The 14,419-nt window shown below is 39.1% G+C and overlaps 4 protein-coding genes across 5 annotated transcripts; 2 read left to right on the plus strand and 2 right to left on the minus strand.

Moving 5' to 3' along the window:
* Positions 1-423: 423 nt before the first annotated feature.
* On the minus strand, positions 424-5,477 carry LOC128744496 (threonine--tRNA ligase 1, cytoplasmic). 2 transcript variants are annotated; one of them, XM_053841549.1, is made up of 6 exons: positions 5,391-5,477; positions 4,901-4,946; positions 4,429-4,817; positions 2,278-2,355; positions 770-2,210; positions 424-704 (listed from the first exon to the last, which is right to left on the minus strand). In XM_053841549.1, exons 1-6 carry the CDS (start codon positions 5,445-5,447, stop codon positions 559-561), a joined length of 2,157 nt encoding a protein of 718 aa, XP_053697524.1. In that variant the 5' UTR covers positions 5,448-5,477; the 3' UTR covers positions 424-558. The 2 variants fall into 2 exon arrangements, with proteins under 2 accessions (XP_053697524.1, XP_053697523.1); XM_053841548.1 differs by lacking the exon at positions 5,391-5,477 and adding an exon at positions 5,191-5,374.
* Positions 2,789-4,139, plus strand: LOC128744497 (uncharacterized). The gene is made up of 2 exons (XM_053841550.1): positions 2,789-3,613; positions 3,675-4,139. Exons 1-2 carry the CDS (start codon positions 2,789-2,791, stop codon positions 4,137-4,139), a joined length of 1,290 nt encoding a protein of 429 aa, XP_053697525.1.
* A 2,584-nt stretch (positions 5,478-8,061) lies between the features above and the next one.
* LOC128744685 (uncharacterized) lies at positions 8,062-9,921 on the plus strand. Its single transcript, XM_053841852.1, has 4 exons — positions 8,062-8,279; positions 8,340-9,126; positions 9,182-9,673; positions 9,730-9,921. The coding sequence occupies exons 1-4, from the start codon at positions 8,128-8,130 to the stop codon at positions 9,919-9,921; spliced, it is 1,623 nt and encodes a 540-aa protein (XP_053697827.1). The 5' UTR covers positions 8,062-8,127.
* Positions 9,922-10,452: 531 nt separating this feature from the next.
* LOC128744683 (engulfment and cell motility protein 1) lies at positions 10,453-13,817 on the minus strand. Its single transcript, XM_053841848.1, has one exon. The coding sequence runs from the start codon at positions 13,723-13,725 to the stop codon at positions 11,557-11,559; it is 2,169 nt and encodes a 722-aa protein (XP_053697823.1). The 5' UTR covers positions 13,726-13,817; the 3' UTR covers positions 10,453-11,556.
* Between the last annotated feature and the right edge of the window lie 602 nt (positions 13,818-14,419).

The following is a 14,419-nucleotide window of genomic DNA, read 5'->3' on the forward strand; positions in this document are numbered from 1 at the left end:
TCGCTATCTGAGATTGATCATAAAATTCTCCGCCAAAATGAGGCCAATTGCAAAATTCAAAGAGACTGTGTTTTGATCGTCGCGGTGTTCGAACTTCCACTTATATTCTTTGTGGCCATACAGTTGATTAGCCTCTTCTAGACCGCGAGATGCTCAAAGCTGACAAGTTTATTTCTCATTATTGTACTCAGCACTCGTATGAGTGCCTGTCCTGCAAGCATACGACTAGCTTACACCGCAGTTGGTTACTCGATCTCCCTTAAGGTGAGGTTTCTTATATTACAGCTGCTCAACGAAGAGTTAGAGATGATAGTTGCTGGGTAAGAACAACACTCTGGGGTCAACTTTAAATTGAATTGCTTGTGTATGGTCTTATGAAATTAACGGACTTTTCGGACAACTAAAACAATAAAACAATCAAAATAATTTTGCCAAATACTTTATTTTTGAAAGAACATCTGCTTTAAGCATTTGCAGAATAATAAATTATTGAAGTAGGTATGAATTAGTGAGACACTCGGTAATAAATCCCTATTACTGCTACCAGACGCTTTTACTTCAGAACTGATCCTCACCCACGATATGTTCATCCGCCAATTTGCGTAGTTTTCCAACTAACTCATCTACCGAAACTTCTCCATGTACCTTATTATCACGGGTACGCACGTTGACCGTTTCCGAGCTGCGTTCTTTGTCACCCACAACTGTGAACAATTATTCCAATTATTTAATATGCTAGTAGGAAGCAATCAAATGTATGTTAACTCACCAAGAATAAAATTATACTGCGCTAACTGTGCATTGCGGATCTTTTTGTTCATTGTATCTCCTGCATCCAGATCGGCTTCAACCATAAAACCGACATCGTGCAAACGTTGGCGCACCTTATCGGCGTATTCATCGTACTGCGGACCCACTGGGACTACCATGATCTGCCGAGGTGACAGCCAGAAGGGCCACTTTCCGGCATAACTCTCTGTCAGGATAGCAATCATACGCTCTACCGAACCAAGCACAGCACGATGAATGATTACCGGTCGCTTCTTTTCGCTATTATCGTCGATGTAATTCAAATTGAACCGAATTGGTAGTTGAAAATCTAGCTGTATGGTGGCGCATTGGTGATTACGTTTGAGAGCATCCATAATGGTAATGTCGATTTTCGGACCATAAAACGCTCCATCTCCGGGATTCTCTTTCCAGGGTTGACCGAACTTGTCCAGTGATTCTGCAAGAGCTTTCTCCGCTTCATTCCAAACCTCAATATCTCCAAGATATTTCTCTGGACGTGTTGATAATACAAGGTTGAATGAAAAACCAAACACACCATAGACATGGCGCAAGAAATCCAAACAACCGAAGATTTCTTCACGAATCTGTTCCGGCATACAGAAAATGTGAGCGTCATCTTGCTGGAAACGACGAACTCGTGTTAAACCAGTCAAAGCACCCGAGAGCTCATTGCGATGCAATACACCAAAATCAGCCATACGCAGTGGTAGTTCGCGCCATGATCTGTTACGATGGTCAAAGATCAAACAATGTCCCGGACAGTTCATGGGTTTTAGTGCGAAAGTTTCCTTCTCACTCTCAAAGGAAAACATATTCTCGGCATAATGCTGCCAATGACCCGAAGTTTGCCACAACTTCGCATTATAAATATTGGGTGAAATGACTTCCTGGAAACCACGCTTACGGTACTCGGCTCGAATGAAGTTCATTAAAGTGTTGTAAATATGAGCGCCTTTCGGCTGGAAAAAGCATGAACCAGGAGATAACTCATGGAAAAAGAACAATTCCTGCTCTTTTCCGAGCTTTCGATGATCACGTTTAGCGGCTTCTTCCTGAATTTTTTCCCATTCCTTCAGTTGCTTCGGGTCGGGAAAAGAAATGCCGTACAATCTCTGTAGCGATTCCGCATCGGCTTTACCTTCCCAGTAGGTAGATGAATTCTTTACCACCTTCAGGGCTTTAACTTTACCGGTGTGCTTCACGTGAGGCCCACGGCACAGATCAATCAACGAACCACACCGGTAGACGGTTGTGGTGTCCGTTGTAACCTTCTCGTTTAGGATGCGAACCTTGAACTGGTTGTACTCGAACATCTTGAGCAGATCGGATTTTTTCATTACCAGCCGCTCGAACGGTTGCTTCTCCTTGACGATTTTTTTCACCTCACTTTCCAGCTTTCCGTAGTCTTGGTTGGAAATCTAATCAGGGGTGAGAATTGTTTTCATTTTATTACAAAATCTAGTACCGAATTACAATAGTACGTACTCCGCTGCCTTCCAGGAACATGTCATAGTAGAACCCATTTTCGATCGGTGGTCCATAGCACAGATGACCTCCATATTGCTTAAAAAATAACAAGAGTTAATAATAATATTATTAAAGTTTTGTAATTTTATCTCATCTAGATTGACACCAACAGTTGCAATTCAAGTGATAACTGGTCTTATATGATATGAACATAGCTGAGAGATTGTCAACTTCAACTGCATGATTGTATAATACTTCTTAATTTATATTCAGTATAGGCCATAAAATCGACAGGCTGTTAGTAGGTACATTGTGCGAACAATTGCAAGTCAACCGAACGAGTTCGAACATCTGGTCAAATGCTATCTAATCAATGATCTAGCCAAATTCACTCGTTTATTAGATTTCAATGCGACCAAGTGCACGAATTAGCTTTTGTCAGATTACAAATAAATATCCTATGCGATTTGTGATTCCATATTTATTTTTCGTTTCACGTTTACCGGAGCAGAGGCAAATTTTCCACACAATGTCAGACGGATCTATGTTCGCGAAACTACCCGAGTACATACAGGAAGGGCTGAGAAAAGTGGCCACCGAACAGGGCTATACGGAAGGAGTTTGTCAGTTCGAATTTGAGGAGGCTTCCAAGCGAGGAGATGGTTTTATGGGTGACTTATTCAAAGTGGTTATTAGTGAAAAAGATCACGAGGAGTTGATTGTGGTTTGTAAAACTTTACCACAAAATGAAGCACGTAAAATGTACACTATCAGTTTGTTTCATCGAGAAGTGCAAGCTTATAACGAAGTACTGCCAATGTTGAAAAAATTCCAAATAGAAAAGGGAATTTTGGAGGGCGACTTTCAAGGGTTTTGGAGTTTTCCGAAAAGTTATTATGCCTATTGTGATATGAGTAAAATGGAAGGAGTGATTATCATGGAGGACTTACGAGAGAAAAAGTTTCGGATGTGGACCAAGACCGAGCCAGTGGATTATCAACACACCCGTCTAGTTATGGAAGAATTGGGGAAACTGCATGCCATTTCCTTCGCGCTAAAAGATCAGCAACCGGAACTATTCGAACAATTTAAACAACTTTGCGATCCGCTAGGTCGTTTGATTGAAAACGAACCAAGACAAACGATGAAACAAATGATGAATGGAAGTTGCGAACGTGCAATATCGACACTTGATGAGGATGACGAATCGAGCAGAATGAAGATGCAACCGATTAGGGGTGTTGCTACCGACTTGTATAAAAGTGACACAATGGCAAGCGAAGCTGAACCGTACGCTGTTCTGGGTCATGGTGATTGCTGGGTTAACAATACTATGTTTTGCTACGCAGATGATGTTAGTTGGTTTTTCTTTCTGTCGAATACGGAAAATGACTAAAAAAATTTATTTTTTTCAGGATTCAACTCCAACTGCGGTGAGCATGTTTGATTGGCAACTATGTCGTTACGTGTCACCAGTACTGGATTTGGTCTACTTCATTTTCATGTGCACGGATGAAGAGCTACGTGCCCAACACTATGAGGAACTAGTACTGGTCTACTACAAATCGCTCAGCCATCATTTGATGCGCTTGGGAGGGAATCCTGAACGTCAGATCCCACGAACAGCTTTCAAAGAGCAACTCAAGCGATTCGGACGATTTGCGCTGCTGATTAGTTTTTTGGCACTACCCGTAATATGTACACCCAGTGACGAGCTTCCAGATATCGAAAAGCATATGGAAATTGCGCAGAAGGCACCGGGCGAGGACACTGGCAGTGTGGAAGAAGCTAAATTCAGTAGCACTCAGAAAGCGGATGCCATCTATAGGAAGCGAGCGAGTGGTATAATTAGAGATATGGTCAAATTTGAATATTTGTAAAGATGTGGCAACTTTCGTACGGAAATAGGCCAAATAAAGTTCATATGCCTATTTATATCTTAAAAATATTAATAGGTTCAACGTATGCCGATAAAAAAACCTATCCAATTTTCTTTTTTCCTGGGACCTAACTATAATTCAATGAGAAATAAACATATAGGTATCTGAATTGAATAGTGCATGTAGTTCTGGACAACACTTTTTTTAAACGTTAAAATTGTATCAAATATTCTGTACAATTTTGTTAAAGTATGCAATAGCAGTTACAAGTGCAATACTACAAACTTACCTTTTCCATTGCTTCTCCCAGAATATGGGCCGAACTGTGCCAGAAGACTGCCTGTGCATCGGGATCATCGAACTTCAGCAGCTGGAGTTTACAATTTTCCTCCAGAGGTCGATCCAAATCCCACAATTCATTGTTTACGCGAGCGATGACCGTATTGTCAGCCAGCCCCTGACTGATACCTTTGGCTACATCGTACGGGGTGGTTTCCCAGCTGACAGCATCCACTTCTTTCCCGTCTGGAAGCACCACCTTAATTGCATTCTTCGGCTTATTGGCCAATTCCTCCAGGTACTGATTTTTCAATTCATCGTATAATTTTATACGCTGATCTATAAACTCCGGCAGTGGTTTCTCCGCAGGAGAGCCTGTTGAAGTACTGCCTTCCTTTCCTGGAAATAAGTGGATATGAATCATCGATGCTTTATCGAAAATTATGGTAAATGTTGCGTCACTTCGATTTGAGGGAACTTACCTTTCTCTTGTTGATTTTTCTGTTTCTCCTTTTTCATCTTACTGGCCTGAAAGATAACACACGAATAAAGTTAGTGAGACATCGAACTGAGTTTATATATGCTTTTAGGAAAACAATAGAGAACCGTTGGTTTCCCGAAGCTTTTTGTGCGATTTATGAAAAAAAAAACGAAATCATAGCAAGTATCTAACACGTTATAGCCATAAAACATAGGCTTTTTGTAAATCAATATCTAAGTAACAGATATCACAAATTTCATCACGCGAGCTTGATAGTTAATTTCCACGAACCAGAGTAGCAAACTGGCACCGAAAGGGATACGGTTGCGTTTGTTTTTGCTGCTGTTGTTGACGTAGCACAAGCAAACTGCTGACGAAATTGTACCGTAAATTTACGGCCCGATTCAAACAGCTCAGTACTGGCACTAGTCTCATTTTTACGCTTACTGGTTGATTAAGCAAAGTTTACTTAAAAATGTACAAATTCATGCCTTTTGCTGGTTTAATTGCAGGTTTTCTAACTCGGCTACAGGCACGTTGTCAGTCATTTTGCACAACACTTGGACCAAAAAGAAGAAGGCACGGAAGCAACGATGCCAGAACCGTGGGTAATGTTGAAAATTTGGAAATATTTAAATTCTGAACCCATTTATAAGCGTGTTGTTCGAGTGTTACGTATTTTTATTCATATTTACATATTCCCAATATAAGAGCTTACAAATGATTTTTCATTTTATTTCAAGTCAAAACACTATACGGGAAAAAAAGATTATTAAATCTTTTTAAAAATACAAATATCGGTATATCTGGCATCAGGAATGCGAAACTTGACATTTTCGGCCTGCAAAGCACCAGCGATACCTATGCGGTGCCGCCAGGCAGCAGGAGCAGAGCCAGAGTCGCATTGACTTTATGCTGCAGGGTTTTTTATTCCATGCTATAAAACACTATCAAGCTGATGGCGACGCAATGCTGGTTGCATCATTTAGGATATTTTTTCATATATTCAATAATTGTTTGTATTAAAAGGTTTCGGTCCGGGTTCGTAGCTTTCAAAGATTTTTCTGACTACAGCTAAGGCATCGAAAATAAAATCACCGAATAAGCTTATTCCACACAAACAAACCTGCTTATTTGTTTTGTTATTTTTTCCCATATTTTACGTTTCACAGAATAAATTGGTTTAATTTGATTAACGAGGAACGACCAGCTAATTTTTTCGTGTGAAACACACTTCGTCACTTTCAACAAACTTTACACAGTTCACAACAATGCGGCTAAATGTTTCTTGAACGTAGTTATTTTCAGTATAATAGAATATTTTGACAGAATGGGATATTATTTGGCGAAGTACCGAGTGCGCAATCGCTCATTTGAGATGAATATGAAATCTTTATCGGGGGGTTACCCATAGCGATTGATGGGTTGAAATCGTTTGCCAAGTATTTAAAGAAAAAGGATATTTCTCATTGAATTAGATTTTCCTTTCTTAAAATACAACATTTTGAGTTTTTGGGCATTGAAATATTTCGAAATCAACTAATCTAGTCAATGAACCCATTCATGTTCGGGGAAACCATTGGTTAGGTTACTATTATTACAAATATAAAACCGTATACTAACTTGTACAAAGGGAAATTATTTATATATTTTTCTAATATCGATATATTATATAAAAATTATAGCTCAACAACGCATTTTGAAATATTTTTGTGATGAGATCAATATAATGTTCAGTAATAAATCAAATAAAAGCTTAAGTTGAGAAAGATGAGACTTTTGTATTGATTCTACTTGTTATTTAATATACTGACAGAAACGCATTTCGTCTCCGACTAGCTTGCTTAATCAGTGCCTGTTTACAATCAGATCATACATGGAAGTGTTCGCAATAAATATCTAGGCTTCAGAATTGAAAGGAAAACTTTCATGATTCTCGATAAAAATCTCAACAAAAGAACTTTAGATCAAAAAATTACCATGTCAAACAGTACCTAACCCACTGCACGCTGAACCTCATTTGGAAATTCAATTTTCAGAGTGATTGCTATGCAGTGGGATTTCAATTTTAACATTGGTTTTCACGGACCAACTTTGGCAACGAAAGTATTCGTTTTTAGTAACACAAAATATTTCATTTCCAAAAATATGCTTAAACCTGATTTTGTTTGCGCACACATGCTCTGAATGACGAAAAATGATGGCGCCAGCATGTGCATCAACAAAAGCTTGCATATACAGAATGTTTCCAAAGGCAATATTTTTTTTGACATAGAAATACGTCTTACTGCAGGGTGCCAAAAGTTTTGACACAGCTTGTGCCGGGCTGTTTCAACATAAAACGGTTGTAATCGTGAAAAAAAATCCTTGATTAACGATAATTAGTCAGTTTTTGACACATTTATATTCAATTTCTCCAAAACCAAAACAGGATCTGAACTTGTGCAGGGCTTCGATTTTGGAAAATAGGATAGGCGACACGCATTTGTTGCCAAATTCGATATCCTACTGTACTCATAAGCAATTTTATATAATAGAAAGAAGTATCGAACTTTAAAATTTATACGACTTCGTTTGAATTTTTTGTACTTTTCTTATTGGAAAATTTTAGATCCGAATTTTTTTAATTGTTCCGATACAATCGAAGATCTTTTAAATTTCTTTTCTTCGTGGAATTGTGTAGGTATATTCTAGTAAACTCATGTGAACAGCTGTTCTTTGTTTTATGATATGAATGGGATAAGCTTGTGAATGGAACTGATCTACCTCAATGAGTAAAAGTATGAGAAACGATTGGTTGCAGTATTCAAGTTTTTTTTTCAAATATTATCCACATCTTTGTAATGCGCAAGTCATCCTAATGTCAATTTCAAATCTGTAGTATAAAATCAATAATTAGGAAAATTTAAGAAAGCGCAGTTCGAGAAAGTAGGTACGAAAATAAACGATAATTACACACAATTTAAAGTTTGATACAAATCAAACTTACTACAAAATAACGAACAGTTGATGTAGTTTTTCTAATATATTGCTGATTGATGGTGGTAAAATTGATAGCAAACCAGCTACGTTTGTAACCATCGCCAACCCAAGTCCCTGGAGCAAACACCGTTCGTTTTCACTAAAGTGGCGCTCGATAACGGTATCAAAACGCAGTCCCGAGTGCACCCGAGTCCCGGTAGTGCTCGCACCTTGGTGTGGGCACTACCCCTGACGGCGTCATGCAACATGGTTACGGAGGAAAACGATGAACATCCGCACACCGAAGACGAAAAGACACCAACTCAGGAGCGGGACAGCAATCTTTTGGCCCGTTCCGATAGTACGGAAATATTGATTCAAAGTAGCGTCGATGACATCTTTGATGTTATTAAGGCGGGGTAAGTTTATTACGATTTTCTTAAAAGCATCGTTAAAACTGCTTCAAATTTATTGTTTAGAGAGTTAGCTGAAGTGGAGAATCTCGTGGAAAAAGTGGGTCCAGAGGCGCTCAGTGCACGGGATAAACATGGCTACACTCCGGCCCACTGGGGTGCGCTAGACGGGAACGTGGAGATGATGCGTTATCTAGTTGAACGCAACGCTCCAGTTGATTTGCCTTGTTTAGGAACCCAAGGCCCACGACCGATTCATTGGGCTTGCCGTAAGGGGCATGCCGCGGTGGTGCAGGTTCTATTACAAGCTGGTGTTGCTGTTAATGCTGCTGATTTTAAAGGATTAACTCCTTTGATGACAGCATGCATGTATGGTAGAACTGCAACGGCTGCTTACTTGTTAGGAATGGGAGCCCAGAATCATCTAACGGATATTAATGGTGACACCGCTTTGCATTGGGCTGCTTACAAGGGCCATGCCGATTTGATCCGATTGCTGATGTACTCCGGTGTGGATTTACAAAAGACGGATAACTTCGGTTCAACGCCACTGCATTTGGCCTGCCTTTCAGGCAATTTACAGTGCGTTAAACTCCTTTGTGAAAAGCGTAACCTCGAACTTGAGCCAAGGGATAAAAATGGCAAAACTCCACTAATGTTGGCTCAAAGCCATCGTAACAACGAGGTCGTCAAACTACTACACAATGAACTCAAAAAGAGGAAATCCAGATGGATGCCGCCAGTTTCGGAGATGTGGAGTTTACTGTTTGGAGGGGGCGGCGCTTCAAAGGGTCCACTGATTCTGTTTCTCTTCTCAGTGCTTCTTTGGGGTTATCCAATGTACATGATAAGGGTAAGATGGCATCGTGTCTAGCAGAATCTAACACTGATAATATTTTATTTTTTAGTGTATCCCAATAACGTGGAATATTTTGAGGCGCTCGCACTATTGTTTTATCTATTGGAACGCCGTTATGTGGATAAGTTGGATCATCGCAAATCGGCGAGATCCAGGCTACATTCCATTAAATTCGGACACCTACTACAGAGCAATCAAACAGATTCCTTATTTTGATAAGTGGAAGAAACGAAACGTGATTTTATCTAGACTTTGTCACAGCTGTCGATGTTTGAGACCGCTGCGTGCCAAACATTGCCGAATTTGCAATCGCTGTGTTTCGTACTTTGATCACCATTGTCCATTCATCTACAACTGCGTGGGACTTCGTAATCGCATGTGGTTCCTGCTTTTTGTGCTAAGCATTGCGATCAATTGCTCGTTTACGATCTACTTCGCGTGTTATTGTGTAATGATTGAAGGATTCAGCTTGTTGTATGTTCTGGGATTGGTGGAAGCGTTCGTGTTCTGCGGATTGGGATGGATTCTCACTTGCACATCAGTGAGTATGATCGAGTTTCATTGAATTCACAATCGATTATTTTTAAATATTTTCAGATCCTACACGCCTGCATGAATCTTACAACAAACGAAATGTTCAACTATAAGCGCTATCCATACCTACGCGATAAGCGTGGTCGCTATCAGAACCCATTCTCTCGTGGTCCGGTTTTAAATTTGTTTGAGTTTTTCGTTTGCCTTCCGGACCGTCAAGATGAGCAGGACATTATGCTGGACGAGAATCTTTGAAAATTACCAAACTCAAGCGTGAAACGGAAACGGATAACCAGCAGTTAAACTTGCGGAAAAATATTATATCGGCATGCAACTGGATTCATATCCAATTCTAGCTTTCTGTCACTGCTGCATCAGAAGCTTACGCTTGAGAGTGATTTCTAACAACATAAATTAATAATGCTGACATTTTTGTAAACAATCTACGCTCGGCCGTCCGGTTAGCTTCACAGCACAATGCTGGTCAATGCAATAAGATTATCGTTCGGGATCGAATCGTAACCGGGTAATACTTTTACTATGAGAGTGTACAACAGGGCCTATCAATTAGTTCCGCGATTGTCCTATCGTACACCAACAATTTGCTACGAAAATAATTTATCTGTCTATACAAAAGGATTAAGTCTGTCAGAATATTTCTAGGTTTTGTTCTTAAAACTTAAGACTAACTTATACGCCAGGGAACAGTAGTTTCGTTCAAATTCACTTCTAGTGGAACGATTGCTGATTTCCATATTTGTTATGAAATTATTTTATTGGTTTCATTTTAAAAGCTACGGTGTTTATTGAGATTTATATATAACCATAGAATTATTTATTGCAATGCATTTCCTAAAAATATGCATTTTCGATCATGTGTATGTGTGAACAGATTATATATTTGTATTACAATAGTTAGTCAGTTACTGTTCATCTTTATAGACAAATAGAAGCTTAGTAGGTAAATAATTTTTTTGCAAGTAAAATTGTTCGTGGTTTTTCATTACATTGTGATTTTTTATAACGCTATGATTTATTGTTGTGCATTTGATGGGCAACTATTAAGTTGCCAAATACTCACTCTAAAATAATCAAATATGCTAAACTGTTAATGAAATACAATAAATTCAATTTTTTGGTTCATTTAAGAAATTGCACAGAAAATAAATCGGATTATATTCAAATTGAAAACTTTGTTACGCGTGAAACGCAGTTTTGCTGTTTTCTGCAGGTCGATAAATATACGGAATCTACTACATATTTTATTGCAAAGCACTTCACTTTATTTCTATGAATAAATTTTGAACAAACGATAGCGAATATTCAATAGCACAATTAAATAATAGTAATAGAGGAGCACAAATCGCACAGATGCAGAATTTAAAATATTTCCGCGCAGAGCAGCTTGAAAATTAAACATTCCTGTGTAATGACGAATTTTCTAATTTTGCTTTTCTGTAATATCACAAACCTATTTCAATCGTTTCAATCGACTTTTTCAGAACCAGCATCATTTCTGTGCCAGCGAATTAAATGTGTATGTCAATTTCGAAAAAAATGACGGAATGAAATAATTCTTAAAATTTATTACTGTAAATTTGAACTAGTAAAATGCAGCTGTAAAATTTTGTTAAAACGTGATTTTTGTACATATTACTGCAAATGTGCATAGTCATTTCTAACAAAATGGAACGTAATTGCAATCGCTGGTGCGCTTCACTGCCCGATATATATTTAGTATTTCCGAAAAATTAGATAAAAATAATAAAATATATAGCTTTGGTTCTAGCCAGAAAATGCAGCACTAACACTAGAATCGTTCTTTCTCTTACTCTACACATAGAGAGTAACCATTACCTTACGGAAGTCATTACCAGCGCAGCGATTACCTTAACTATCGAAGCAGAAATCATAGTTCTCCGGTTCCGGCGGGATCGGCGGTGGATCCTTGCTAATATCTACCCCTTCGGTATCAAGCAAACGCAGCTTGATTTCCATCGACAGCAGCGTTTCGAAATCGTCATCCTTCTGCTTGCTAACCATCGGCTGACCAAGCAAAGCATTGATTCCATCCGTCCAGTAATTGAACGTAGTCTCGTCTGGGGCGACGAAGTCCAACGTTTGCTGATCGCTTGATTCGGTCACCAACGAAAATCCGAGTGGAAAAGTGGACTTCTTGGCTCGCATTTCCTTCATATGGGGGCACTCCTTACCGACCAACATCTGACGAATGTCGATCACGGGTAGTTTGTTGTTCAGTTCTTCCAGCAGCGGTACTGTTTTTTCATCACAATCACCATAATGGATAACTTTGTGGTTCGGAGAAAGTCGCGCATACCAGTATTTATCCCGCTCACGTTTTCCTCCGCTGTACTTTGAGAAACGAGTTCCCACTACCAGATAGCCTAAACGTTGTTCTTTAATCAAAGACATAATTTCGGGAGTGATTTTTTCCTTTAAAGATACAATAGCTGAAGCAGTCGATTCACACTCTTCACGAGAGGTTCGCTCCTGTTGCCGCAAAGTGGTGATGGTGTTGTATGTAAAAGTATGTATTTTAGCTTTAAAGTCCTCAAGTGATGCAGGGCGACCTGTAATACTACGGGTAATTTGTTCTCGTACTACACTGAAGACTTTAACGAAATCTTCGGTAGTGGCACGCATGTCCTTCCAGGTTTTATTCAGCACCACAATACAAATGCAGAAAAATTCTTCAAAGGGATGATCATGAGTGAAAAACATAGGATGAAACTCTTGTCCGTGCTCCGATGGTGATTCACCTATGCGCAGAATGTCGCAGAGCACTTTTACAAGTTCGATGCTGGTGCGACCGAAAGGACACTCATGTTCATCGGCTCGGCAGCTGTTTTCGTGGACCACTTTGGTGTAATTTTGGGTGTAGTTGCGTGCAAAATAAACCATACAGTCTAGTGCTAATACCCCTGGTGGTGTTTCTAAGAAGTCCTGCGAAGGATTGATATCACATTTGAACCCAAGTTTTTTGTAATGCGTGGAATACGATCCCCCATGTTGGCGACGAGCGGTTACATCTGGCATCGGTTCGATACCATCCGCTTCAAAAGCGATTCGCCGAAGTTCTTTAATTTTTTCCTGTGCCTCCTGGTCCTGGATGTCAATGGGAGTTTTCATACGCTGCTCCAATAACCCCAAAGTAAGTGTTTGTAGAACATACAATTGATGAGATATTTCTGCACCCATATTGGTAGTGATTACACTATTGATAATGCTACGGTATTGTTTCGAGCTAAATGTGGATGCTATGGCTTTGCGCTTGACATCGTCAGCTTTGATGAAAAGTGCATTAATAAGAGCGATTGTGTTTTGCTGAATCACCGTTGAAGGAGAATCCTGCAAAAGCTTCAGCAACACTTCTAACGTAACTTCTTTTTCAACCAATGAAAATTTGCTACTAGCCTGAACGATGTTTTCCAGTATTGACAATGCGGATTGCACAATCTCTTTGTTACTGTTTCCATTGATGAAGGCAATGTTTCTAGAAATAAAAGCTGGTTGCAGAATATCCCACGACACAGTTCCGTGATCCATCAGCTCTACAAAAGCAGACAAAGCAAATTTTAATATATTTCCCCCATCCTTCCAGCTGGGATCTTCTATGATTCCAATAATCAAATTTAGTCCTTGTTCTTTAATGAACTCTAGCGCAAAAGTAATGTCCGCACTAAGCCCCGGAAGTTCCTGCAATACTTTTACCATCTCTTCACTCTTTCCTCCTTGTAGTTTTTCCAAAATGACGCTAGCCGTTTTGGACGGCGAATGTACCATTTTCAGTACTGATCCGTTTTTCACATCGTGCCTATTCTTCTCCGTTACATAGTTGTTGTTAACATCGGTGAATCGCAAGGCGTAACTTTCCGGATCCTGGATAACCCAGAACGAACACAGGTTCTGGATGATCGTAGCCAGTGGTTGTCGCTGATCAAATTCGATAAGCTGCGGAATTCCGGTTTCGAACTCGACCGCAATTTTAACTACGTGACTGTCTCGAATCGCGGGCATTTTGGCAGTTTTCGGTAACATTTACACAAGGATACACTACACTACTGCGAAACGGAAATCATTGGCACAGAATAGGACTGATTTAAACAAGAAAACTAGCTGCTTTTGAAGAAAGATAAAAGAAATTTTCGCTCTGCCCAGTTCGATTGAAAAGAAAATGACAGCTCTGTTCAGGATGTGATTAATAAAGTTCAGATGCTTGCGTTTGAGTTGCATTTAAAGAGTAGAGATGTCACATTTTCCCGAAGAACCGTATTTTTCATTAACATATTTATTATCAAACTTGAGATTACAAGCCAATTTTGTTCTTTTTCTTTTGTAGTATAACATACAGCTCTTGAACTTAGCTTAGAAAATGTCGGTTTTACAAATACGCAGTGGAGAATGGAAAAACTACAAATTTAGTATTAGAATTTTGCAACAGTTCTTTTATTGTGAATTATTGTTTATGAAAAATGCATATCTGACATCACTACAAACAACTACAAATATATTTGTGTGCATAGCTCCAAAGAAAAGTTTGCAAACAATTTTTGTTGGGTCCATGCAGCATAAATATGTGGGAACCATTTCGATATCTATCCTTCAGCTACTGCCGTTGTAGCTGCCAGCCACTTATTTTCGTTTTACCATATTTTACCATTTTATTATCATCATTAACATCAATGTTAAAATGGTTGGAATATATATTGGATAACAAACTGCAGATTTGAAA

This window comes from Sabethes cyaneus, chromosome 3, assembly GCF_943734655.1.
Source record: "Sabethes cyaneus chromosome 3, idSabCyanKW18_F2, whole genome shotgun sequence".
NCBI lineage: Eukaryota > Metazoa > Arthropoda > Insecta > Diptera > Culicidae > Sabethes > Sabethes cyaneus.

Excerpts from the sequence above, each read along its gene's own strand:
- LOC128744497 (XM_053841550.1), top strand. The coding sequence starts at position 2,789 with ATGTCAGACGGATCTATGTTCGCGAAACTACCCGAGTACATACAGGAA. Across the intron at positions 3,614-3,674 it reads TGTTTTGCTACGCAGATGAT|GATTCAACTCCAACTGCGGT; the intron begins GTTAGTTGGTTT and ends TATTTTTTTCAG.
- LOC128744496 (XM_053841548.1), bottom strand. The coding sequence starts at position 5,334 with ATGAGACTAGTGCCAGTACTGAGCTGTTTGAATCGGGCCGTAAATTTA. Across the intron at positions 4,947-5,190 it reads GGTGCCAGTTTGCTACTCTG|GCCAGTAAGATGAAAAAGGA; the intron begins GTTCGTGGAAAT and ends GTTATCTTTCAG. Across the intron at positions 2,356-4,428 it reads TGGGAGAAGCAATGGAAAAG|CAATATGGAGGTCATCTGTG; the intron begins GTAAGTTTGTAG and ends TTATTTTTTAAG.
- LOC128744685 (XM_053841852.1), top strand. The coding sequence starts at position 8,128 with ATGGTTACGGAGGAAAACGATGAACATCCGCACACCGAAGACGAAAAG. Across the intron at positions 8,280-8,339 it reads TTTGATGTTATTAAGGCGGG|AGAGTTAGCTGAAGTGGAGA; the intron begins GTAAGTTTATTA and ends TTTATTGTTTAG. Across the intron at positions 9,674-9,729 it reads GGATTCTCACTTGCACATCA|ATCCTACACGCCTGCATGAA; the intron begins GTGAGTATGATC and ends AAATATTTTCAG.
- LOC128744683 (XM_053841848.1), bottom strand. The coding sequence starts at position 13,725 with ATGTTACCGAAAACTGCCAAAATGCCCGCGATTCGAGACAGTCACGTA.